This window comes from Balaenoptera physalus (genome assembly GCF_965194825.1).
Source record: "Balaenoptera physalus genome assembly, chromosome: 2".
In the NCBI taxonomy this organism is placed as follows: domain Eukaryota; kingdom Metazoa; phylum Chordata; class Mammalia; order Artiodactyla; family Balaenopteridae; genus Balaenoptera; species Balaenoptera physalus.
The window spans coordinates 86839854-86866244 of NC_138883.1; the positions used below are offsets into that span (position 1 = coordinate 86839854).

The window sequence follows — 26391 nt, forward strand, 5'->3', positions numbered from 1 at the left end:
TCTTTGTCTCTTTTGGTATCAGGGTGATGGTGGCCTCGTAGAATGAGCTTGGGAGTGTTCCTTCCTCTGCAAGTTTTTGAATTAGTTTGAGAAGGATAGGTGTTAGCTCTTCTCTAAATGTTGGATAGAATTTGCCTGTGAAGCCTTCTGGTCCTGCACTTTTGTTTGTTGGAAGTTTTAAAATCATTGTTTCAATTTCATTACTTGTGATTGGCCTGTTCATATTTTGTATTTCCTGGTTCAGTCTTGGAAGCGTCTACCTTTCTAAGAATTTATCCATTTCTTCTAGGTTGTCCATTTTATTGTCATATTGTTGCTTGTCATAGTCTCTTATGATCCTTTGTATTTCTGTGATGTCTGTTGTAACTTCTCCTTTTTCATTTCTAATTTTATTGATTTGAGCCCTCTCCCTTTTTTTTTTGTTTAAAGATTTTTTTTTAATATTTATTTATTTATTTATTTTTGGCTGTGTTGGGTCTTCATTTCTGTGCAAGGGCTTTCTCTAGTTGCGGCAAGCGGGGGCCACTCTTCATCGCGGTGCGCGGGCCTCTCACTATCGTGGCCTCTCTTGTTGTGGAGCACAGGCTCCAGACGTGCAGGCTCAGTAGTTGTGGCTCACGGGCCTAGTTGCTCCACAGCATGTGGGATCTTCCCAGACCAGGGCTCGAACCCGTGTCCCCTGCATTGGCAGGCGGATTCCCAACCACTGCGCCACCAGGGAAGCCCCAAAGATTTTTTTTTTTTTTTGATGTGGACCATTTTTAAAGTCTTTATTGAATTTGTTACAATATTGCTTCTGTTTTATGTTTTGGTTTTTTCGCCACGAGGCATGTGGGATCTTAGCTCCTCAACCAGTGATTGAGCCCACACACCTTGCATTGGGAGGTGAAGTGTTAACCATTGGACCACTAGGGAAGTCCCTCCCTTTTTTTCTTGATGAATCTGGCTAAAGGTTTATCAATTTTGTTTATCTTTTCAAAGAACCAGCTTTTAGTTGCAATGTTTTCTTCATCTCTCTTTCATTTATTTCTTCTCTGATCTTTATGATTTTTTCTGCTAACTTTGTGTTTTGTTTGTTCTTCTTTCTCTAGTTGTTTATTTGAGATTTTTCTTGTTTCCTCAGGTAAGAGCGTATTGCTGTAAACTTCCCTCTTAGAACTGCTTTTTCAGTGTCCCTTAGATTTTGAATCATCATGTTTTCATTTTCATTTGTCTCTAGGAATTTTTCAATTTCTCTTTAATTTCTTCAGTGATCCATTGGTTGTTTAATAGTATATTGTTTAGCCTCCACGTGTTTGTGTTTTTTACAGTTTTTTTCTTGTAGTTGATTTCTAATCTCACAGCGTTGTGGTTGGAAAAGATGCTTGATATGATTTCAGTTTTCTTAAATTTATCAAGGGTTGCTTTGTGGCCCAGCATGTGATCTATCCTGGAGAATGTTCTGTGTGCACTTGAGAAGAATGTGTATTCTGCTGCTTTCAGATGGAATGCTCTATAAATATCAATTAAGTCCATCAGGTCTAATGTGTCATTTAAAGCTTGTGTTTCCTTATTAATTTTCTGTCTGGATGATCTGCCCATTGATGTAAGTGGGTTGTTAAGTCCCCCACTATTATTGTGTTACTATTGATTTCTCCTTTTATGACTGTTAGCATTTGCCTTATATATTGAAGTGCTCCTATGTTGGGTGCATATATATTTATAATTGTTATATCTTCTTCTTGGATTGATACCTTGATCATTATGTAGTGTCCTTCTTTGTCTCTTTATAACAGTCTTTATTTTAAAGTCTATTTTGTCTGATATGAGAATTGCTACTCCAGCTTTCTTTTGATTTTCGTTTGCATGGAATATCTTTTTCCATCCCCTTACTTTCAGTCTACGTGTCCCTAGATCTGAAGTGGGTCTCTTGTAGACAGCCTGTATATAGGTCTTGTTTTTGTATCCATTCAGCAAGTCTGTGTCTTTTGGTTGGAGCATCTAATCCTTTTACATTTAAGGTAATTATTGATATGTATATCCTTATTGCCATTTTGTTAATTGTTTGGGGATTGTTTTTGAAGGTCTTTCTTCTTCCCTTCCTCTTTTGTTCCCTTCTCTTGTGATTTGATGACTATCTTTACTGTTGTGTTTGCATTCCTTTTTCCTTTTTGTGTGTATATCTATTGTAGATTTTTGGTTTGCAGTTACCATGAGGTTTGATATAGCAGTCTATTATATATCCAAGATTGTTTTAAGTTGCTGGTCTCTTAATTTCAAATGCATTTCCAGTATCCTGCATTTGTACTCTCCTCTTCTCACGATTGCTGGCGGTTTTTTAAATAAATTTATTTAATTTATTTATTTTTGGCTGCATTGGGTCTTCGTTGCTGTGCATGGGCTTTCTCTAGTTGTGGTGAGTGGGGGCTACTCTTTGTTGCGGTGCACGGGCTTCTCATTGTGGTGGCTTCTCTTTTTGCGGAGCATGGGCTCTAGGCATGCAGGCTCAGTAGTTGTGGCTCGCGGGCTCTAGATCACAGGCTCAGTAGTTGTGGCGCACGGGCTTAGTTGGTCTGCGGCATGTGGGATCTTCCTGGGCCAGGGCTCCAACCCGTGTCTCCTGCATTGGCAGGCAGATTCTTAACCACTGCACCACCAGGGAAGCCCCGCGATTGCTGGTTTTGATATCATATTTGTGTATGGATGATTTCTACCTTTACTGAGCTTTACCATTCGTAATTTTCTTTTTCCCAGTTGTGAGCTTTTCTTTTCCACCTAGAGATGTTCATCTAGCATCTGTTGTAAAGTTGGTTGGTGGTGCAAAATTCTCTTAGCGTTTACTTGTCTGTAAAGCTTTTTATTTCTCTGTTGAATCTGAACGAGAGCCTTGCTGGGTAGAGTATTCTTGGTTTTAGGTTTTTCCCTTTCATCACTTTAAATATATCATGCCACTCTCTTCTGGCCTGCAGAATTTCTGCTGAAAAATAAGCTATAACCTTATGGGGATTCCCTTGTATGTTATTTGTTGCTTTTCCCTTGTTGATTTTAATATTTTCTGTCTTTAATTTTTGTCATTTTTATTAATATGTGTCTTGGTGTGTTCCTCCTTGGGTTTATGGTGTAAGGGACTCTCTGCGCTTCCTGGACTTGGGTGACTGTTTCCTTTCCCATATTCGGGAAGTTTTCAGCTATTATCTCTTCAAATATTTTCGAGGCCCTACTCTCTCTCTTCTTCTGGGACCCCTATAATGCGAATGATGGTGCATTTAATGTCCCAGAGGTCTCTTAAACGATCCTCATTTGTTTTCATTCTTTTTTCTTTATTCAGTTCTGTGGCAGTGATTTCCACCATTTTGTCTTCCAGCTCACTTATCCGTTCTTCTGCCTTATTTATTCTGCTATTGATTCCTTCTAGTGTATTTTTCATTTCAGTTATTGTTCATCTGTTTGTTTGTTCTTTAAATTTTCTAGCCCTTTGTTAAACATTTCTTGTATCTTCTCGGTCTGTGCCTCCATTCTTTGTCCAAGATCATGGATCATCTTTACTATCATTACTCCTAATGCTTTTTCAGGTAAATTGCCTATCTCCATTTCACGTAGTTGTTCTTCTAGAGTTTTATCTTGTTCCTTCGTCTGGAACATATTCCTCTGCTGCCTCATTATATCTAACTTTCTGTGTTTGCAGCCCACAGGCTGCAGGATTATAGTTCCTCTTGCTTCTAGTGTCTGGCCCCTGGTGGATGAGGCTGGTCTAAGAGGCTTGTGCAGGCTTCCTGGTGCGAGGGACTTGTGCCTTTCCACTGGTGGGTGGAGCTGTGTCTTGTCCCTCTGGTGGGCAGGGCTGGATCAAGGGGTGGGTTTAGAGGTGGCTGTGGGCTCAGGAAGACTTTACAGCAGCCTGTCTGCTGATGGGTGGGGCTGTGTTCCTGCCCTGTTGGTTGTTTGGCCTGAGGCATGCCTGCACTGTAGCTTTCAGGCTTTTGGGTGGGATGAGGTGTTGGCATCAAAATAGTGGCCTCCAGGACAGCTCCCGCCAGTGAGTAGTCAGTACCTCTGCCACCAGTGTCCTTGTCCCCACAGTGAGCCACAGCTGCCCTCTGCCTCCCCAGGAGACCCTCAAAGACCAGCAAGTAGGTCTGGCCCAGGCTTCTATGAAGTCACTGTTTTTTCCCTAGGTCCTGGTATACGTGAGACCTTGTGTGCACCCACCAGGAGTGGCGTTTGTTTCTCCCAGTCCTGTGGAGTTCCTGTGATCAAGTCCCATTGGCCTTCAAAGCCAAATGCTCTGGAGGCTCCTCCTCCGATGCCAGACCCTCAGACTGTGGAGCCTGATGTCGGGCTCAGAACTCTCACTCCTGTGGGAGAACTTCTGCAATATAATTGTTTTCCAGTTTGTGGGTCACCCACCCAGAGGGTATGGGATTTGATTGTATCACAGATGCACCTCTCCTACCATCTCATCGTGGCTTTCTCTTTGTCTTTGGAAGTAGAATATCTTTTTGGTAGGTTCCAGTACTTTTTTGTCGATGGTTGTTCAGCAGTTAGTTGTGATTTTGGTGTTTTCGTGAGAGGAGGTGAGCTCAGGCCCTTCTACTCCGCCATCTTGTCCCAAAGTCCCATACTGTTTTAATTACTTTAGCTTTGTAGTATAGTTGAAGTCAGGAAGTGTGTTACCACAAGCTTTGTTATTCTTTCTCAGGATTGCTTTGGCTGTTTGGAGTCTTTTGTGGTTCCACACAAATTTTAGGATTGTCTTTTTCTATTTTTGTGAAGAACGCCTTTGGAATTTTGATAAGAATTTTTATAGGGTTTGTGTTGAATCTATAGATAGCTTTGAATAGTATACACTTTTTAGCAATATAATTCTGATCCATGAAAATGGAATGTCTTTCCATTTGTGCTGTCTTCGATTTCTTTCAACAAAGACTTGTTTTCGTTGTACAGATTTTTCACTTCCTTGGTTAAATTTATTCCTAGGTATTCTTTTACTCAGCATAATTGAGATTAATCCATGTTGCATGTATCGATAGTTTAGTCTTTTTTACTGATGAGTAGTATCCCGTTGTTCATACCAATGTGTTTTCCTATCATCTGTTGATAGACATTTGGATTATTCCCCCATTGTAGTTTTAATTTGCATTCCGCTAATGACTAATGATGTTGAAATTTTTTTCATATACTTGTTTGCCATCCATATATCTTCTTTGGTGAAATGTCCAAAACTTTTGTCCATTTTTTCTTGTTTTTGTTTTATTTTCTTACTGTTGAGTTTTGAGAATTGTTTATGTATTCTGAATGTAAGTCCTTTATCAGATATGTGACTTACAAATATTTTCTTCTTGTCTATGATGTGTCTTTTCATTCTCTTAACAGTGTCTTTCAAAGAGTAGAAGTTGTTAATTTTGACTAAGTCCAGTTTTATCAATTTTTTTGTGTGTGTGGCTTATGCTTTTGGTGTTGTGTCTGAGAAACCTTTGTGTAACCCAAAGTCACAAAAATTTTTCTCTTCTGTTTTCTTTTAGAAAACTTATAGGTTTTAGTTTTACATTTAGGGTTATGATCATTTTGAGTTAATTTTTGTATGTGGTGCAAGGTATAGATCGAGTTTTAATTTTTTGCATATGGATATTCAGTTGATCCAGAGTCTTTCTTATGATTCTTCTTTTTTATGATTTATTTTTGTATATTTATATTGCCATTACACTTAACTCTTTAAGCATATTTGTAAAGAGTATTTAAAATTTTTGGTTTGTGTCAAAGGTCAGATTTCCCCAGGAAACAGATTTTGTGACTGAGATTTGGCAAGAAGTGAGGGAAGCAGGATTGAGTAGAGAGGGGAAATAAACTGTGATGTAGTTGCAGCAGAAGACTTGGCCATCTTATGCAGAGCTCTGAAGCTAGAATGGCCCTTCAGAGATGTCCCAAATTGAGGTTAGACGGCTAGGCCATTGTACCTCTGCAACTATCAGAAATTGGTTTCTCAGGAGGGAACCATGGGCAAGGTAGCTCCCTTTAGCCAAAAGCACCAGTAACAGGCAGTACTTTGAACAGCTGGGGTATGGGAAACCTCAGCCTTACAGGGGATATCTCACTATACTAGCCACTCAGTCAGTTCTAAAACTTCTGCTTCAGATGGTATGTGTTACCTAGTCTGTTGTATTTCTTTTACTCTTCCCATGTCTAATTATTTTGACTTGTGTGCTTATATTCCCCTGGGGGTGTCAGCTATTTTGTCTAGTATTGTGTATTAGAGAAGGGCCAAAGGCCAGTTCCTAATCTGTATCAGTTCCAGTGAGAGAGGGCAAAGGGGATGAGCACCAGGGTGGAGATTCCAGGAATCCTGAATCAACATTGATCACTTCACCGGGCGAATCCTAGTCAGGATCCTTTGATGCTGGTAACGGCTATGTAGTTGATTTTTTGTATCTCAGTCATCAAGCTTGCCGAATTCTCTTACTAGTTCTAATAATCTATATGTCAGTTCTCTTGGACTTTCTGTGCAGGTAGTGAGTGACATTATCTGTCAATAGTAACAGTTTTGTTTCTTCCTTTTCAGTTGTTTTTTTTTTTTTTTTCTATATTGGCAAGTCTTTAGTACAATGTTGGATGACTTTAAAGGAATTTCTTCTAATGTTTCACCATCAAATAGGTTGTTTGCTGTGGGGTTCTGGTATATAACCTTTATCAGAATAAAGAAATTTCCTTCTGTTCCTTGTTTGCTTTCTTTCTAAAATCATGAACAGATGTTGAGTTTTATCAGATGCTTTTTCTGCATCCATTGAGGTGATCATGTTTTTTCTTTTTTAATCTTTAACGTAGTGAATTATATTCATATTAAAACTTTTATTGAGATAAAATTCACACAACAAAGTTAAACATTTGAGCCATTTAAAAATAGGTACAATTCAGTGGGTTTTAGTATGTTCACGATGTTACGCAACCATTACCACTATCTAATTCCAGAATATTTCCATCTCATATATATATATTTTTTTCTTTCTTTCTTTCTTTCTTTTTGGCTGTGTTGGGTCTTCGTTTCTGTGCTAGGGCTTTCTCTAGTTGCGGCAAGTGGGGGCCGCTCTTCATTGCGGTGCGCGGGCCTCTCACTGTCGCGTCCTCTCTTGTTGCGGAGCACAAGCTCCAGACACGCAGGCTCAGTAGTTGTGGCTCACGGGCTCTAGAGCACAGGCTCAGTAGTTGTGGTGCACGGGCATAGTTGCTCTGCGGCATGTGGGATTTTCCCAGACCAGGGCTCGAACCCGTGTCCCCTGCATTGGCAGGCAGATTCTCAACCACTGTGCCACCAGGGAAGCCCTCATATTTTTTTAACTTTTATTCCTGGGATTAACCCAGTGTGGTCATGGTATATATTCTTTTTTCCAATACCTTGCTGGATTTGTACAAAACCATTCTTTATAGGAGTTTTCATTGTAATGAAACTTTGACCCTGTTTTTTTTTTTTCCCCCACATCTTTACTGGAGTATAATTGCTTTACAATGTTGTGTTAGTTTCTGCTGTACAACAAAGTGAATCAGCTATATGTATACATATATCCCCATATCCGCCCCCCTTTTGAGCCTCCCTCCCACCCTCCCTATCCCACCCCTCTAGGTGGTCACAAAGCACTGAGCTGATCTCCCTGGGCTATGCAGCAGCTTCCCACTAGCCATCCATTTTACATTTGGTAGTGTATATATGTCAGTGCTGCTCTCTCACTTCGACCCAGCTTCCCCTTCCCGCCCTGTGTCCTCAATTGACCCTGTTTTATTGGTTCTTTTCACAGCATCTCTGGAAGCTGATGGTGGAAGAGTCAGATTTACTGGGTCAGCTGAAGGTAATAGCTTAGCTGTTCTCTTTACTCTTAAAATGATGCTGGTGGACAATGACTTTATTCTCTATCGTCTCCTGGGAGCACTGGTTGCCTGCCCCCAGACTTCGAGTGGCTCCTTATGTCCTCATCCAAGTGGGCAAACTCCATCTAATGCTACAGGTTTATTACAGTACAAAGCTTTGGCTGTTTACTTTCTTCTGGCATTATTGTGTTTTCATTGAATAAATGATATCAAAGACACACCAGTCATCCTGCCATTACTAAGTATGCCCCTTTAAAATGCCAAAAGCCTACGACCTTTTGTAAGTTGGGCTCAAACTGATGAAATTGGAAATTATATGCGTAATTCTCTTAGGATAGTGAAAAGCTCTGCTGGATTACTGAATTGCAAATTGAAATTCTTTCTGCAGATCATTAAAGACTTTTACCTTCTGGGACGTGGAGAACTGTTTCAGGCCTTCATTGATACAGCTCAACACATGTTAAAAACACCACCCACTGCAGTAACTGAACATGGTAATTGCCCTGGGGCCCAAGAATTACCAGCTTACTGAAGTTGTAGTGTATTTCTTAGCTGCTGCCAAACCATTTAGGCCTGGTCCACATAAGAACAGCCTAGTGAGTTACAGAGAGTGTTTCCAAAATGGAAGGCCACTCAGGTAGGCTCACACTGTTGTTACTGGGAGCAGCTTCAGCTCGTGACCCTTCCTAGAAGGGTTGGTACCGGCCTTCAAACCACTATTTCAACTCATCAGATTATAGCCATATATTTCTTAAGGGACATATTGAGATTTTTTTTTTTTGGCTACGCCATGTGGCAGGTGGGATCTTAGTTCCCAGATCAGGAATCAAACCCGTGCCCCCTGCGTTAGGAACGTGGAGTCTTAACCACTGGACTGCCAGGGAAGTCCCCATATTGGGACTTATTGCCACTTGTTGTATTAGAACTCTTTAGGCTGTCAGTGATGGAAAACTAACTAAAAGGGGAGTATATTTGCTATTGTATCTGTAACTCCAGTGGGACAGGGATATATCTGGTCCTGAGAACTGAAACTAGGGATTGCTAGGATCCTCTCTCTTACCTTATCTTGTCTGTGCCTCTTGTGTGCTCTTTGATGGCCTTCCAGTCCCATCTGGCCACATGGCCACCAGCAGCTCCCAGGAACATACAGAGTCTACTGGGGGGAGTCAAACCTGGTCTCTCTGGTAGCAAGTTAAGGGATTCCAGGAAAAGGGTTTCGATTAGCCCAACTGGATCATATACCTATCCCTGTATCAAAGAGGTCAGACTAAGATACGCCTACTTTGGGGACTTACCTTGTGGTCCAGTGGTTTAAGACTCTGTGCTTCCACTGCAGGGGGCACGGGTTCGATCCCTGGTCGGGGAACTACGATCCCGCATGCCACAAGGTGCAGCCAAAAAAAAAAAGGAAGATATGCCTACTTCAGTAAAGTGTTCACCTTTGACCAACGGGAAGGATCACCATTCCCATTCAAACTACTTGAGGAGAGTTACGTAAGGATCAGAGTCAAAAAAGAGGGGAGTGGGGCAGGAGGGGAGACAGGGTTGCCGTTTTTCTAGCTCTGTAAAACAACAGATGTCCATTGTGCTTACATAGGACTTTCTTGGTTGCAAGAAAACCCAATTCAAATTCACTTAAGCAAAGGAAAAAAGAGAATTTATTGATTCTCAAAACTGAAAAGGTCAGAGGTAAGATGGCTCTGGGCAGTTTTGCTCCAAGGCTTACATGACGCCTTCAGGACTTGGTGTCATTCCATCTTTCACCTCTGCCTTTTCTTCTGAGACAGGCCTGCTCCGTATGGTAGCAAGATGGCCTGCAACCAAGTTCACATCCTACTGAGTCCGTGTTTATCTCGAAAAGAAAAAAGAGCTACCCTCATTCAGAATCTGAATAGAGCCTCTGGATTGGCCTGGCTTGGGTCATGTTCATATCCCTAAACAAAATAGTGTAACCAGGTAGATCGTTCCTGGGTCACCTGCCTACCCTGAGGGTCAGGTATTGTCCACCCCACTGGAACTACATGGATTGTTCTGGACAGGGGTGATTCTCCAAGGAAAACCAGGGCGCTGTTATCAGCAAGAGGAGAAGGAATGCATGCTAGTCAGGCAAAAGCAACTACTGTTTACCATATCCTACTGTTAGTGATAGGCGGGCTGCAGGAGAGGTGGAAAGCCAGAGGAGTCTGGATTTGTTACATAGCCAAGCCTTCTCTCAGCCCATGTGTTCTTTCTTGCAGATGTGAATGTGGCCTTCCAACAGTCAGCACACAAGGTGCTGCTAGATGATGACAACCTCCTCCCTCTGTTGCACTTAACAATCGAGTATCATGGAAAGGAGCATAAAGGTTTGCTGTGCTTCCCTGAGTCTTTCTGCTCCTACTGGTCATTATCTGTTCTGCTTCCATCCACTTCCACAGAAGCCGTGTCTTTTTGGACCTTAGAAATCACCTAGTCCAGTGCCCTACTTTTACACAAAAGAAAAGGGAAGTCAAGAGAGGCTAAGAGATGGCCAGGCCATGGTTTTGGTTTGTTTTTGTCATGCTGCTGGAATGGTCTCTGTTTATTTATAACCACAATTCTTTAAGACTAAAAAAAGAATCTGTAAAAGACCTCCTAAGAGAACCCCTCATGGGAGTGTCCTTGTCTTCTACAAGTCCCCTTTGTATCCCCTTTATGCTTCTGACACTGCAGGTTCGCGTGAGCGCTCCTTTCATGAATGTTCCTCACCTTGTTGAAACTCTAGTTCTAGATGAGCGAAGTCATCTCCTCTGTTCTTAACAGATGCTACTCAGGCAAGAGAAGGGCCTTCTCGGGAAACTTCTCCCCGGGAAGCCCCCGCATCCGGCTGGGCAGCCCTAGGCCTTTCCTATAAAGTGCAGTGGCCACTACACATTCTCTTCACTCCTGCTGTCCTGGAAAAGTGAGTATTTCTGAGTTTCTCACAGGTAATTATTACCCATCTTACTTCCACGGGAAGAAATTATCAGGAGTAGAATTGGTTGGGAGCAAGATAGTCAGCCAACTGGTTTTTGTTTGTTTTTTGGCCATGCCACGCAGCTTGCAGGATCTTAGTTCCCTGACCAGAGATTGAACCGGGGTCCCCTGCAGTGGAAGCACCAAGTCCTAACCACTGGACCGCCAGGGAAGTCCCCCCAGCTGGTTTTTAACAGTCTGTAAATCAGAGGCTGCAAACTCAGATGCCTTCGGGGGCCAGACAGATAACATTAATAAGTGAAGCTGCAGTGGATGCTGGGATGAGTGGGCGGGTCAAACCCTTAAAACCATCAGAGCTTTTTTTTAAATTGCAAAATAACGAGCAATTTACAGGCTGCCAGTTTGTGGCCTCTCTTCATCCTCTCCACTCCTGTTCATAACCCTTTACTTTTGGGGGGAAGAGAAGCTTAGGGTATGAGAGACTAGACATAAACTGGAAAGATAAAGCTGGTTCAGGGAGAAGACGCAGAGCCCACAGCCCACCTAAGTAAGCTGCCTGGACTCTGTCCAAGGAGCCTCCGTAGCTCCCAGTCCACTTTCCTTCTCACTTGAGATGCTCTTAACACCCTTGAAGAAATCAAGCTCAGAAGTATTTTCCTAAACATTATATTTTGAAAATTTTCAAATATAAACAAAAGTATGGACTATCACAAACACCCATGGACGCATCATCCGTCTTCAGTAACTAGCAACATCACGCTGTTTGTTTCATCTCCTCTTTTTTTTTTGGCCAGAGCCTTATGAAGCAAATCCCAGACATGTCATTTCACTCCACCACTATGCAATTCAAAAAAGCCAACTTTGGGACTTCCCTGGTGGCGCAGTGGTTGAGAATCCACCTGCCAATGCAGGGGACATGGGTTCGAGCCCTGGTCCAGGAAGATCCCACATGCCGCAGAGCAACTAAGCCCGTGCGCCACAACTACTGAGCCTGCACTCTAGAGCCCACGAGCCACAACTACTGAGCCTGAGTGCCACAACTACTGAAGCCCGTGCACCTAGAGCCCAAGCTCTGCAACAAGAGAAGCCACCACAATGAGAAGCCTGCACACCACAACGAAGAGTAGCCCCCACTCACCACAGCTAGAGAAAGCCCACGCACAGCAACGAAGACCCAACAAGAAAGACCCAATGCAGCCAAAAATAAATATTTTTTTAAAAGGCATCTTTTTAACATAACTACAATGCCATTATCACACCCAGTAAAATTAACAATAATTCCTTATTATCTGATATCCAGTCCACATTGAAATTTCCCCCATTATCTAAAAAATGTCTTATGGTTGGGTTTGTTCAAATCAGAATACAAACAAGGTGTACTAATTTCAGTGCATTGTTCCATTAGAAATAATTTTTAAAGGCAGATGGAATCAGGTTATCTTACGCAAGCCAGCCTAAGAATAGGTAAATAAGCCCAGTTCCACCAGGAATCAGCTGCTCTTCCCATGCATCTTCTCGGTACAGGGCTCAGTATCAGGCAGCTACCTAGAGCTCTGTGCGGGGAGCCCTTGATTTTTTTTTTTAATTGAAGTATAGTTGGTTTACAATGTTGTGTTAGTTTCAGGTGTACTGCAAAGTGATTCATATAGATATATATGATTCTTTTTTTTCAGATTCTTTTCCATTATAGGTTATTATATTGAATACAGTTCCCTGTGCTATACAGGAGGACCTTGTTGGTTATCTACTTTATATATAGTCGTGTGTGTCTGTTAATCCCAGACTCCTAACTTATCCCCCCCCCACCCCCACAGAGCCCTCAATTTTATCTCCTCTTCTGTGGGCTTCAGGGACAGAGAATCACAGTAACCAAAATCCTTGGTTCCCAACACACTCTTATTTGTCCATGCAGGGCCCTCCTTCATCCTTCATACACACACACACACACACACAAAAATGCCACAGAACCACTTTTAGAACAAAGTCTAGAACACTGACAATAATATCCATCTACCTGTGTGGTCCTTCCCAGCCCTGCCCCCTTACCTCCCCCAACCCTAAGTGACCACTATCCTAAATTCCATGTTTTCTATCCTTTTTTTTTTAATTTTAATTTTTAAAATTTATTTATTTTTGTTTGTTTTATATGCATTTTATTTTTGGCTGCATTGGGTCTTCATTGCTGCGCATGGGCTTTCTCTAGTTGCAATGAGCAGGGGCTGCTCTTCGTTGTGGTGCACAGGCTTCTCATTGCAGTGGCTTCTCTTGTTGCAGAGCACGGGCTCTAGGCGCACAGGCTTCAGTAGTTGTGGCACACGGGCTCAGTAGTTGTGGCTCGTGGGCTCTAGAGTGCAGGCTCAGTAGCTGTGGCGCACGGGCTTAGTTGCTCCACAGCATGTGGGATCTTCCTGGACCAGGGCTCGAACCCATATCCCCTGTGTTGGCAGGTGGATTCTTAACCACTGTGCCACCAGGGAAGTCCCTTCTATCCTTTTTACACACAGTTTTATGACATCTATATACATTCCCCCAAAGTATATATATTTTTTCTATTTAGTTGTTTTAAGCATTACAAAAAAAGGTATCAGGCTATATGTAATCTTTTTAAATTTCCCTTTTTTATTCAAAATCATATTGCTAGGAGTTATTTTATGTTGTACAGCTGAAGTTCATTCATTTTAATGGCTGTGCAGTATTCCATCATATAAATAAACCAGTTTATCTGTTCACATCTCTAGCCACACTTATATCCTTCCTGCCTTTTGGGGAGAAGTGGGTGGCACAGAGTCCTAGGGTTTGTCACGTGGGTGGGGCTTGAGGGGGGTGAAGTTTTTATCTTGAATAGTCTGGTGTTTCTGTCAAGGTACAATGTTGTTTTCAAGTACTTGCTGAGTGTGCGCCGGGTACAAGCTGAGCTGCAGCACTGCTGGGCCCTACAGATGCAGCGCAAGCACCTCAAGTCCAACCAGACCGACGCAGTCAAGTGGCGCCTAAGAAATCACATGGCCTTCTTGGTGGATAATCTTCAGTACTACCTCCAGGTCTGTGTCGAGGGATGAGTAGAAGGAAGGGGTGTGATAAAGAGTCCAGGAGGTTGGCAGGAGTCATTGAAGAGGAATCCTGCATTTGGTGAAAAACTGGAGTTTGAGAAGATTCATGGATTGTATCACTAGGCATGTTTCTTGGGGGGCATTTTCGAGGGTAGTGGAAATAAGTGGATGAAGGAGAACGAGGAGTTGAGGTCCTTATCAGCAATGCAGTATTTAATTATTGTTGACCCTTATTTTATAGTTTGCCGTAACTTCTGGAATCCCATAGGACTGAACCAAGTCAGTCGGCGGAGGGGATGTGGCGTGAGGGGGATGGGGCTGTGGGGGGTGAGATCTGCCAAGACATTGGAGGCCGTCAGGAAGTAGGCAGATGACTTCCTACAAGGCGAGGCAACATAAAGGGGTCTTAGTTCAGCTTTAAAGGGGCTTGGATAGGAGGGAGGTGAGTGGGGGCAAAGAGTTTCTGTTTCATCCTCTCAGGCATCTGATGTTCTTGAGTACTTAGACTATGCAAGGTACTAAAATTATTTGTGCAACTGTCTACCAGGTTGACGTGCTGGAATCTCAGTTCTCACAGCTGCTTCATCAAATCAATTCTACCCGAGACTTTGAAAGCATCCGATTGGCTCACGACCACTTCCTGAGCAATTTGCTGGCCCAGTCCTTTATCTTGTTGAAACCTGTAAGTAGGGCTGGTTGGTTTCCTCAGACTGCTTCTAGCCTGACTGTTCCCTTAGGCACTTGCCAGGATATGGAACTATCATTAAGCAACTTTTCAATCTCTGTCTTTAAACATTTTTAACAACTTATAAAGCAAAACTAAGAGGGAATACTAAAACAGAACTTAAATGTCTTTGAATTTCTGAAATACTATATCATAGGATGTGGTGAGCAGCTACAGATGAAAGAATATATGCTTAACCCTCAGAAGGAAGGATTTAAAGAAATTTTTAAAAACCTTTCTGACACCACAGAAAGACTAATGAAAAGCATGTAGAATTTACTTTCTTAGAAATCTTGTGGATCAGGATCGACCAGTTTGTAAGTTGTTTTCACAGACAACTAGAGCAGTGTCTCCCTCTGTGTGTGTGTGTGTACATATGTACGTACGTATGTTGTGTATCTCCCTCAGGGAAGTTATTCTCAGCCTTGGACCCACGCGGGAATCATCTGGGAGCTTTAAAAGAATCTAGGACCCAGGGCACTTAAATTAGAACCCAGGCACCAATCTTTGAAAGCTCACAAGCTGATTCCAGTTCAAGGATGAAAAAGCAGGAAGATGAAAATGACCCCTTGTAGTTTCTAATAGAACAGTTATGCTTTATCTTTGACGGGAGCTACTTGTTATTCCTCAGTTGTGCCACACTCTTTTGTTCTGGTATTTGGGGCTGTTATTTTTAAGGGAGAGTGAGTTCTGTAGATGCCACTCCAAAGGGTTCTGTGAATTGAAAACAACCAAGAACCACTGTCACAGGTAGACTGTCCTTGTACGGTATGAGTGCATCCGTGGGGAAAACAGAATATCAGAGCAGGTGATCGTCATTAAATATTTATTGAGTGCTTACTGTATGCAAGGCACTGGGGATACAAAGAGGTATAAGTCATGGCTCTGCCCTTAAGGAGCTCACACTCTAGTTGGAGAAACAGGACTTACATACATCACAGATCAGTAACAACACAGACGGCCTGAACAAACGCCAAGTAAACAGTACAGATAATATAGAAGAGAGGGAAGCAAGGGGTCGCTAAAGGCTGTGGTGGGGAAGGGAGCGTGCCATTGGGAGTAGGACTCAGGCTGGTATTAAGGAGAGTATCCCAGGCACAGGGAACAACACTGAAAGCAAAGCTCAAGGTGGGAGCACACTCGGTGGGTCCCAGAGACAACGACTAGTTTAATGTGGCTCGAGTGGAGGTTTCGTGCAGGGTGACTAAGAATGACAGTGTCTTTGCCTGGAAGGGAAGAGTGTTTTACACGTTGCATTTTGAGGGGCTGGCAGGACTTGCATTGTCTCTCCTGAGGTCAGATGTAGAGAATGGGAATAGGTTGGCTCTTATTTTCCCAAATCTTTAATTTCACAGGCGTATCTTCCTTTTTCTCCTAATGTCAACTGTGTTTCCTGGCTAGGTGTTTCACTGCCTGAATGAAATCTTAGATCTCTGCCACAGCTTTTGCTCGCTGGTCAGTCAGAACCTGGGCCCACTGGATGAACGTGGGGCCGCCCAGCTGAGCATCCTGGTGAAGGTAAGTCAGCCTGGCCACTGGAAGTAAGCAGCCCTGTCCAAAGGACAGGGGTGGTTTTGTAGATGGGAAATCGTGATCTTTTCCTCTGAGTCAGTTAAAACATTTCCCCAATACATACACACAGAAATAATAAGATACAAAGATAAAAAATGCTGGTATCGGTTTTTAAAGCAGATAATTATGTGCTGCCTGAGCGTTCAAATATAATTCAGCCCTGAATAGTTTATTCAGCCCACCAGATATGCACTGGCTTTGTTCTTACTTTCTAACATCCAACCTCCTTACTTCCTTGAACTAACCCTCTATTTCACTGAGATTATAATTATCTGCCTGTAACGAAAACACAGGCTCTCCCCAACCCCAGTACACAACAGAATATATTAATTTGAAGCTGGCTGCTAAATTCCTACTGAGTATGAGAGTACTTTCATAGGAAGTCATGCATTCTGTGGACTCGGTATGAAGAAGTCATTTTAGGAGCTAACAGAAATGGGAATGGGGAAGGCCAGTTGGTACTGTAGAATTTTCAGCAAGACTTTTCCAGGGAATCTCCCCTGCCCCTCACTCCACATGGATAGCTGGTAAGTCTAAGAGGAATGACAGCTTGAGTCCTTCTCTCTGCAGGGTTTTAGCCGCCAGTCTTCACTCCTATTCAAGATTCTCTCCAGTGTTCGCAATCATCAGATCAACTCGGATTTGGCTCAACTACTGTTACGACTAGATTATAACAAATATTACACCCAGGCTGGTGGCACTCTGGGCAGGTAGGAACAGCCGCCTTTGGGGCACTCAGTGGACTGTGTGTGTGGAGATTTGTAATGAGTTGTAGAATTCCAGAGCTGGAAGGAGACTTTAGCCATCATCTAGTCCAAATACCCTCCTTTTATAAACAAGGAAAGTAAGGCTCAGCAGAGAAAGGGCTGTGTCTGATCATCAGTGAAGATTATTTTGCAGTCAAAGTCGTCATCAGAGTAAAGCACCAACACTCCTGGCGCTGAGGCAGGGCGTCAGTCCCTAGCGTGACGCGAACCGGCCGTGCAGCCTTAGCGTCCCCCACCCCAGCCTCCCTGCCCCCCAGCTTTTGCCTCTGAAAGGAAGGGACTGCTCCTTCTCACTCCAAACTTTTTAAAAATCTAGTAGTGAGACTCAGTGGTAGATGTCTTCTCTCAGAAGTCTGTCCCATTCAAAAAAGCAATTTATTATTCTGCTTTTTCCCTCTGAAATGTCAAGCAGATTTCTCCTAAGTGATTTTATTAGCAAGAAGAGTTTTAAGATGAGATTGTCTAGATCACAGGTTGCCCTGATTCATATTTCTTTGAAGAAAATCTTGGGGAAAGCATGATATTTTGATGCAACTCTTTTTTTTCTTTTGCAGTTTCGGGATGTGAGAATTTCTGGTCCACAAACTAAGTCAGTCAATCCCCTGCGTTGTAACAGAAGATTCAAAACAAACATCCCATTCTCTGGCCAGACACTGTATGTATGTCTGCAGCTACTGGAAAAGCTCTACCTTTTCTCCTAGAAGCAGTTATTGAACATCCATGGATACAAATCCTCCCCCCTCCTTCCCATGTGGAAGGGGCACCTGCCCCACCTTAGGGGAGTTCTTAACTCATCCACCAAGGAGGACTTGTGGCGTCAGCCCTCCCTCTGCTGACCATGCAGGATCTGTTACATTGAGAACATTCGTCGGATATTTTCGTTTACTGAGCACTTATGTGCCTAGGTACTGTTCAAACTGGGAGAGACACAGCAGTAAGCTATACAGATCAGAACGTTAAATGGCTCATGTGAAAAAGGAATTACATTTATTAATAAGTCAAATTCTGGATGTTACCACTGAGCAAGAAAGGCACCAGGTAAGACAGGCTTCCCCACACCCCACAGACCTCCTTTCCTCTTTCAGAAATTAAAACTGAGCGTCTCCTATCCTTAAGGATCTTTAAAACTGTGAATCTGAAGAATTTTACCAGTAACTTCCAATTATTTCAGATTGGTAAGAGGGTAATAATTCTGGCTATTGGCAATGTATTCAAAGTATTTTTTAACAAAGAAAAAAGGTCCTTAAGAAAAAAAGTTGTTAGATTTCCAATACTGAAAGATGCAGGTCTAATTATCCCATCTTAGAAGGACCACAGGAGTAATCTGGCCCAACCATCACTGATAACCATCAATCTCATATCAGTGTGAACCAAAATATTCATTGAATTACCCCCTCCAAACTGAAAAAGAATGCAGCATTCTGGCCTCGTGTGTAGCCACTCAATCTGGTCCTCATCTCTACATCTTCCACCACATACTTATACACCCTTATTCCCTGTAATTGCCAGCTAAAGATGACCCCTTCCACTGCTTCCTCTGGAGCAGAGGTTAGCAAACTATGGCCAGCCACCTGTTTTTGTAAATAAAGTTTTATTGGGACACAGTCACACTCATTTGCTTACCTATTGTCTACAGTTGCTTTCATGCTGTCGTAGCAAAGATGAGTAGTTGTGGCACACCAAATGGCCCACAAAGCCTAAAATATTTACTATTTGGCAGAAAAAAAAGATATTTAAGCCCACTTCAGAGAATGAGAGGACATCAACAGGGATGATGCCAGGAGTACAGAAGGAACAGCTTCCAGCAACTGTGACAGTAACAGTAATAAAATTTTGGACCTCTGGCTAGAGCTTCTAACAAACATTTCCAAGTGTTATCACTGTTTCTCATGTTTATCCTTGCAGCAAGTCGTCCAGTTTATAGTCACCACCCTTTCACAACAATTGGTCCTTTTCCCTTTTGGCTCTGAGAGTACAGTACCCACAGGTCAGCTGTTAGTGAGCTCAACTCTAAAGAGAGATTTTTTTTTTTCATTGCCAGAAAACTAAAAGAGCTGTGCCCAATCCCACTCAACTTCTGCCACAACTATAAATTTGGGCCTATTGTAACATCAGGTTTTTGAAAGTGCTGAATTTTAGACAGCCCAGGTTAATCTTTTGACAATGATACCACAGAAAACTTAAAAAAAATTCACTCCTTGTTATTTTCCTTGGCTAGCTGTCCTTCTACAGTGAATAAGCCCACTGAAAACTGCAGAGAAGGTACTATGTTTGTCTTGCTACTTGTTGAGATGATTAAGCTCAAAGAAATGGATGAAGAAATCCCAGTTACTACAACCAGAGATTCAACATTTATTTTATCATAAAAGTCCAGCAAATAAAAGTATATACAAGATCCATGCAAGGAATCCGGTTACACACAAGACACATTTAAAACCTGGTTAAAACACAGTCTCCACAACACCAGGGAATAAAACCGGTAAGACCGAGTATCCTTAGTGAGAAACATAATCGTGTTTATATTTTGGATGCTGCTTGAATCCAATTCTCTGCCCAACAATGAGGCACTGGATCACCCACTCTTGGGACACCACAGGCAGCTGCAATGCTTCAGCACACTTCAGCACCGAGGCTGGGCACGAGGGGTCCGTCACCACCACATCAAATACCCCTAAAGCAATATCTGCAGGAAGCAGGGGAAGGTGAGTGAGGAAAGGAGACTCAATTTAGCCCTCCAGTAAAAAGACAGATGAGCCTTCTCACCAGTATATCCCGCTCTGCCCAAACTAAAGCCCTTCATGTCAAACACAGTGGCACTGATCACAACCAAAAGTGAAAAGTCACAATCACTATGTGCTGGCCTTGAGTTTAGCAGGTATACCAGTGGACACCAGGAGAAGCATAAACAGCCCGGTGCGTCACTCATGTTGGCTCACCTCTTGAAGGTGGTACTCTTCTTCTCTTAGAAACACGGGTAAGGTCACCCTATCAGGACTGAGACTTAGACCACAAGGCCTAAGTGCCACGGGTCATGGACATCCTTGGAGCAATAACAACACACACACACTTTCCAGGTACCTTTGTTATGGGCACTTGAATGGTGCTGCTTCACAGAGGCTGCCCCCCCAGTCATGAGGATCTCAGACCAGAGCTCCAGGAAGTTCTGCTGTTGGTCTGATACCAAGAGTACCTTCAGATTATGGAAAGGGTTTTCACGGGGTTGCCTACGAAGGAGTCAGAGAAACAGCATGACAGATAATAGCCAATGACAGCCTTTCTGCAAAGGGACGCAGGTACAGCTGACTGCTTTCAATAGCCCTGCATTAGGGTATCACCCCCCCCCCCCCCGCTTCCCTCTTTCTCTGAATGATGTGTCTTTTCTGGGATCCTGACCTTCTCATCTACCCCTTCTGATTTCCATGTTTTTCCTGAGGCCAAGTATAAGCCAAATCATGCTCCTGAGCCTGTATTTTTAAACGTGTTGCTTAAAACAAGCTGAGAATATTGAATCTACATGAAAATCTCACACGTTTCCAAAAGGTCCCTAACCAATATACTCTAGGATAACAAACTAGATGAACTGCTAAAATAATCTCAAACCCACTCAAATTCTGTAATTTATCCTATGATCATTCTAGTTTCTAGAAATATTTACTCTCCTAGATTCTCCCCCTCTGGAAGCTTGCTGTCTTCCTGTCTGCCGTTCTAGATGGGCTCTCAGCTACTCACCAATCCAGAATTCTTTGCTCCTCGAGGCTGTACCCAGCTGGCAGCAGATAATTGCGGTAATTCTGGAGCTGGTTGGCATGGCAACTATCATGGACCCAGACATGAGACACACAAGGGATCCCACTGGCAAGGCACAGGAAATACTTCCGGGTTCGACAATGCTGATCCGCAATTAGGAGACACTGGTAGGCTGTATTACACTGGAAGAAAAGGAACGGCACCCGTGGGTCTAGTGACTTCTGGGGAAAGCCCCTGAATAGCAGCCTTAATGAGTCATAGAGAACAGATCTGAACACTTCCATATACTACCCAAAATGTGACTGAGTCTGTCCTTCTGCCCAAGGCCTCTTCTCTCACTAAAAAGCCCAAGTAGCTTCCCTAGATAATCTCCCTGCCTCACCTGCAGCTTTCTAGGGGCCTAAATCCTCAAGGGACAACCAAACCCCAAGTATTTAGCCAACACTGTAATAGGGATTGCTATTAAACACCAATTTTAATCTGCTTTTGTCCCAGCAACAGAACCACAGCTATTAAGTAACCCAAGGTTCTAACTTCTCTTCCTTGTACACAGTAAAAATTCTGTTTCATGCAACAATGTTTTGGCAGTTTCCCAGTTCCTGAAATCTCTAGCGACTGTATCCATTGTCCCCGGCCCCTATCAGCCGCCTTCTCGGTACAGCAAGTGGACTCTTCTCATCACTGCCCCTTTGGGAATCTACACAAAGAAACTCCTCACCTGGGCTTCATTGAAGTCTTCGAGAATATAGCCAGCTCCTGCTCGAAGCTGGGATTCTGTGTATTGCTTGTTGAAAGGAGGAATTTCTAAAAATTCTATTAAAGAGACATAACCACGATAATAGTTACTACCAGCTGGTTTTTTATTTGCTACTTTATGCCTGCTTCTTACTGCCCCCTTTTCTACTCCCCAGCTGTCTCCACAGCATTGTACCCCAAAGACACAGGTGAAGGGCTTCCCCATGGGTCAGAAAGAGATCTGTCTTGAGGCCTATAAAATGCTGCCAAAAGAAGGGAAAGAGCAGGAGGGGTGGGGGAAGATGAGAAATGGAGGCAGGTCCTACATCTGAAAACATCAAAGGTTTCTACACTAAGAATGAGTCATGGGACTGTGCACAGGGATGGACCAGCGCCCACTTCCCACAGTGCTGTACTCCAACTTGAGTAACCCTTACCATCAGGAAGTTCCTCCTTATGTCTACCCTAAATCTCTCCTTCTGCAAACTAAGCCTGTTTCCTCTAATTCTGCCTTCTGTGGAGATGAAGAATGACTGATTAGCACTTTTTATAATAAAGCCTTCAAATTTGCCCTTCATCAGCATTTTACCCCCTTATACACTAAATCTTTGATAAACCAAAATGCTCAAAGAAAATAGGGTTTCTAAAATTCAACTAATTAAAGTGAACGTTAGCCAGAAAATCCTGATTCAACCTTTTATTGAAAACTATCTACCTTTGATGGTGTTGAAGTACCTCAGGACGCTGAACATCAATGACTGCTCTATAGTCTTGAGGGTGAAGTAGAAGTTATGAGAGACGAGGCTGAAGCTGTAATGACCCTAGGCAATTAGAAATTGCTTCTTTTGACCAATATCTAATTTGAGCTTGTTTTCTCATCAGCTGCTCCTCTCATATATAAATAACACATTAAAAAAAAGAGAGATTTTATTTAATTAGGAAGTTGGAGAAATTAAGCTCTAATGAACTTATCACCAATAAAAAACCCAACCAAATGTATAAAAGTGCAGTGCCAGGACCACTCCCTTCCCCCTCATACCGGTAGTAAAACCTGCTGGAGCAGACCCCCAGAGGAGACTGCCCAGCGCCCTGCTCTCTGGTGCCCTCCCTGCTGCTGGAGCTGCTCAGGCAGAGCTGATGCCCCAAACTCAGGCCTCTGTTTAGGTCTGACTGGCCAGCCTCTTCACTTTCATTGCTCTTTTCTTGACTCAGCATCCTCCACATTCTTCTCAAAATGAAAGCTCAAACTGGAAACTCTAAATGGTTATAAGAAACTCAGAATACAGCAAGACTATTTCTCAGTTTTGCCGTGGCATCCTCGGCCCATATCAATATATCATGCCACAATTTTCAGTACCAGCACTCTACCGCTGAGTCACTGCCAAGGCCCCGCACAGGTCTTTATTTGCCTCAAGACTTCTATTTTATGTCTAACTTAATCCAGGACCGTTTCTAGTCCCAACCTGTTTAGATTTTAATCCCCATCTATATTTCCTGCATTTGTGTAATCAAATATTACCCTGTCTAGGCAGTCCCTTTCTCTAATTTTTCTCAGTTTGGATTGAATTTTCTTTACTTTTGACTTCGTGAGTGGCCCTGCCAACCAGAGGCTAAAATGAACAGGTTTTTAATTCCATCATCTAAATCAAGGATGAAGGTACTAAAACCTAACTCTGGAGTCCATCCCTGTGGCTGATGGGTCCCTGATGGTGTGCCACCTAACAAGACTAGGTGCCATATTCTTAACTTGTTACTAAATATGTCTCACAAGATTGATTCAAATATTTTACTGAGCTCCTGATATAAATAAAAGAGATTCCCATTTATCTGCGATATACCACATAGTTTCTTAAAAACTGTAATTCTGTGGAGGACCGTTCTAATACATACGTCTCGGGCTTCTTGAGATAGAGGAACCTTTAAACATTCTCAAATACCAAAAATATCAAAGGATTTTGGTACTGTTGGGGCAATGTCTAAGGATGAAGGAGCAACATAAAGCAGACATATTCACCATAACCATACTTTCCATAAGAAACATGGAGATCCCTCTAAAAAACTGTCCAAATTCCTCCTCATTTAGACAAAACCTACCTCCCCTCACTCATGGTTACAAGAATGGGACTAAAAACATTTGATATATCTGCAAAGGGGAATGGAGGGGTTTATTAAATCTCACACAGGCTCACAGATTTTTAAGGAATTTGACAGTCTGCATTTCATACCAAAGCCAGCTTTCTTAGACATGCTGTACGGATCAACAAATAAAACATCTATAGAGCTGCTTTGTGAAGTCCTGGTCTAGGAAAGGGCTAGGAGTGTGTTGAAGAATAAAGACTAGAGTCCATCAATATTGTGAAAGCAAAACCAGACCACGAACACTGTTTTGATACCATGACACACCTCTTCACAGAATCCTCAAGGGACTCCCAATCCCTTATGATCAAAGTCAAACTACATTCTTGGCTAGGAAACTCCTCACACACCTCAATTCCCACTGTACCTATCTGAATTCTGTCTGACAAACTAGGCCTGATCCACACTTAATCTTGAAACCCCCCCCCACTCTACACCTGCTCCCACACCCTAAAGCCTCAATACTCACAACTGTTTGTGCACCTTCCAGATAGTATAAACCTCAACTGCAACTCCCTGACCACCCTTCCCATGTCCCTGAACAGATCTCCACATATCCGTAGCTGGTGAGATATAGTTTTGGTTAATTAAGAAAATCAGGGGCTTCCCTGGTGGCGCAGTGGTTAAGAGTCCGCATGCCAATGCAGGGGACACGGGTTCGAGCCCTGGTCTGGGAAGATTCCCACATGCCGCAGAGCAACTGAGCCCGTGCACCACAACTACAGAGCCTGCGCTCTAGAGCCCGCAAGCCACAACTACTGAGCCTGTGTGCTACAACTACTGAAGCCCGTGCGCCTAGAGCCCGTGCTCCGCAACAAGAGAAGCCACCACAATGAGAAGCCCGTGCACCGCAAAGAGTGGCCCCCCTCTCCCCAACTAGAGAAAAGCCCGTGCGCAGCAATGAAGACCCAACACGGCCAAAAATAAAATAAATAAATTTAAAAGAAAAAAAAAAGAAAATCATCCACATACCTGAAGCGCCAACCATCACAGATCTGCAGTTGGTGCTGTTTTATGATAACAATGTTCCCTGATTCGATTCCCTCTTGCAAGACTCAGCATTAGTCAGAACTCTAACTTGTAGAACATCATTCCATTTGGACTGTTAGTCTTTGCAGACACATTTGGGTACTGCACTGCTGTCAGTCACTTATATTACAATGTATATTTGTACCTGCCCAGTTTTCTCTCCTAGATCACACACTCTTTAGACAGTTCAAATAATTTCTACCTCTCCCCATTGCAGTCTACTCAAACCCTAAGTAACAGACAACATAGAAATGTGTAGGTTTAGTTTAAGGTTGAAACACAAGAGTTGAAAAGGCCTAGGGGCTCTTTCTCTGAAATCACCCTGGGACACTGGGTACCTCACATTCCCAGTCTTACACACAGACCTCAAAAGAATGAACTTCACTCTAGCCCCTAGAACACAAATGGGAAGGATGGCAGGGCATTCAGAAACCTGACTGACGTGGATGATTGATTGTAGTAGGTAAAGTGAACGTTGGGTTCTAAGTCCCAAGTCTACCATTATTGTGGATAAAAAGCAATTATTTGACCTCTCCAAGCTTGTTTCCGTGTCTATAAAATGGGTAACATCTATCTCCCATCTGCCTCACAGGATTGTTTTGAGGAACTGATCACTAAAAGGAATTCTGTGAGAATAGTCTATAAACCAAGAAGCAGGGTTAAATTAATTTTCCCTGACCATGATTCCAGTTGCCACTTGCCCTTCCTCCTCTACAGATGGTTCATAAAGTGAATGGAAAGGAAGGAAGTACACGTGTTAGAGCCCCCAGGGCTTCTTAGGGCCTTACCCTCCTCTTCCTCGCTGCTTCCTGTAGGACCATCTGGCAATTTGGAGCGGCTAGCCAACTTGTCACTTGTTGTGGCCATGGTGAGGAGAAAGGCATAGCCCAGAAACAAGGTCTTGTTGAGGGGCAGAGGCCCTCTCTGCTCTTCCAGGGCAGAGGGTTCACCCATGTTGTCTCCACTCTCACAGGGGCTCACAAACTCTCCTGCCCCCACTGCACCTGGGAAGGACAGAGGCACAGGGTACAGACCATTCCTGGGCACGATGGGATGCGCAGGCAGTGTCCTGATGAACTTTTCTGAGCTATAAACCAAAGACCAATCCTATGGCCAACAACCTAGGAACAAGTTTGCAGTGCAGAGAAGTTCTATGTATTTAAGTTTTACAGTCATGACAATGTATACATTATTTTCATAAGTGAAAATCAGCTAGTATTGTTTTTATACAGCCAAACCAAATACTTCTGAGGTCATCTGCAGAAAAGGTGATTCTAATACAAAGATAAAGTAAAAGTGAAAAATGTTTGGAAATCTTCAGCCCACTTTCTCTGCCCAGTGCCCTGATTTCCCCAGGATATGTGATATTCTGAAGCAGCCTTTGAAAAAGTGGGTTCACCAAGAAATGTCCCCAGCAGATACTCCCACCCGATCCCTGACCCTCACCAGAACAGTGCACAGAACTTTGTAATAAAGTGTTTTTACATGTTGATGGAACAATATCAAAACAGCCTGCTTCCACTGCCCCAGTTTCCAACACCGGGGAGTAGGTAAGTGAATCAGCCAGTCCAGAACACCCATGCTCGGAGTGCCCCAATAAATCCTCGAGAAGAAAACAAATACCTGACTTGGAGAAGCTGAATCGTAGGCTCATTAGGAGGCTAAGATGACAGACAGGTCATGCCTCCCTAAAATAAAACCAGCAGCAAGAGAACAGTCTGATGTAGCATGTATAAGCCTGGACTTCAAAGTCAGACTGCCTGAGTCTGAATTCTGGATTACCGTGTCACCTTGGGAAAGTTAGCCAACTTTTCTGTGCCTCAGATTCTTCAACTAGAAAATGAATTCTAGCACCTATACCTCA

The 26391-nt window shown here is 43.0% G+C and overlaps 2 protein-coding genes across 12 annotated transcripts in view; one reads left to right on the forward strand and one right to left on the reverse strand.

Annotated features, from left to right (window-relative positions):
• The window catches only part of TUBGCP4 (tubulin gamma complex component 4), a 47217-nt gene extending 28727 nt beyond the window's left edge, over positions 1 to 18490 (forward strand). Inside the window, exons 10-18 of the mRNA XM_082450093.1 lie at positions 7764 to 7814; positions 8222 to 8327; positions 10071 to 10178; positions 10615 to 10753; positions 13631 to 13808; positions 14365 to 14499; positions 15943 to 16059; positions 16684 to 16823; positions 17435 to 18490. Of these exons, the coding sequence (XP_082306219.1) occupies positions 7764 to 7814; positions 8222 to 8327; positions 10071 to 10178; positions 10615 to 10753; positions 13631 to 13808; positions 14365 to 14499; positions 15943 to 16059; positions 16684 to 16823; positions 17435 to 17447 (987 nt within the window). The 3' untranslated portion in view covers positions 17448 to 18490. The remainder of the gene's footprint in view (positions 1 to 7763; positions 7815 to 8221; positions 8328 to 10070; positions 10179 to 10614; positions 10754 to 13630; positions 13809 to 14364; positions 14500 to 15942; positions 16060 to 16683; positions 16824 to 17434) is intronic.
• Positions 18491 to 19208: 718 nt separating this feature from the next.
• Positions 19209 to 26391, reverse strand: part of TP53BP1 (tumor protein p53 binding protein 1) — a 69598-nt gene continuing 62415 nt past the window's right edge. For all 11 annotated transcript variants that reach the window (XM_082450063.1, XM_082450060.1, XM_082450061.1 and 8 more), the window contains 5 exons: positions 25316 to 25531; positions 21346 to 21440; positions 20610 to 20809; positions 19959 to 20104; positions 19209 to 19563 (listed from right to left, as the gene is read on the reverse strand). In XM_082450063.1, the coding sequence (XP_082306189.1) occupies positions 19376 to 19563; positions 19959 to 20104; positions 20610 to 20809; positions 21346 to 21440; positions 25316 to 25531 (845 nt within the window). In that variant the 3' untranslated portion in view covers positions 19209 to 19375. The remainder of the gene's footprint in view (positions 19564 to 19958; positions 20105 to 20609; positions 20810 to 21345; positions 21441 to 25315; positions 25532 to 26391) is intronic.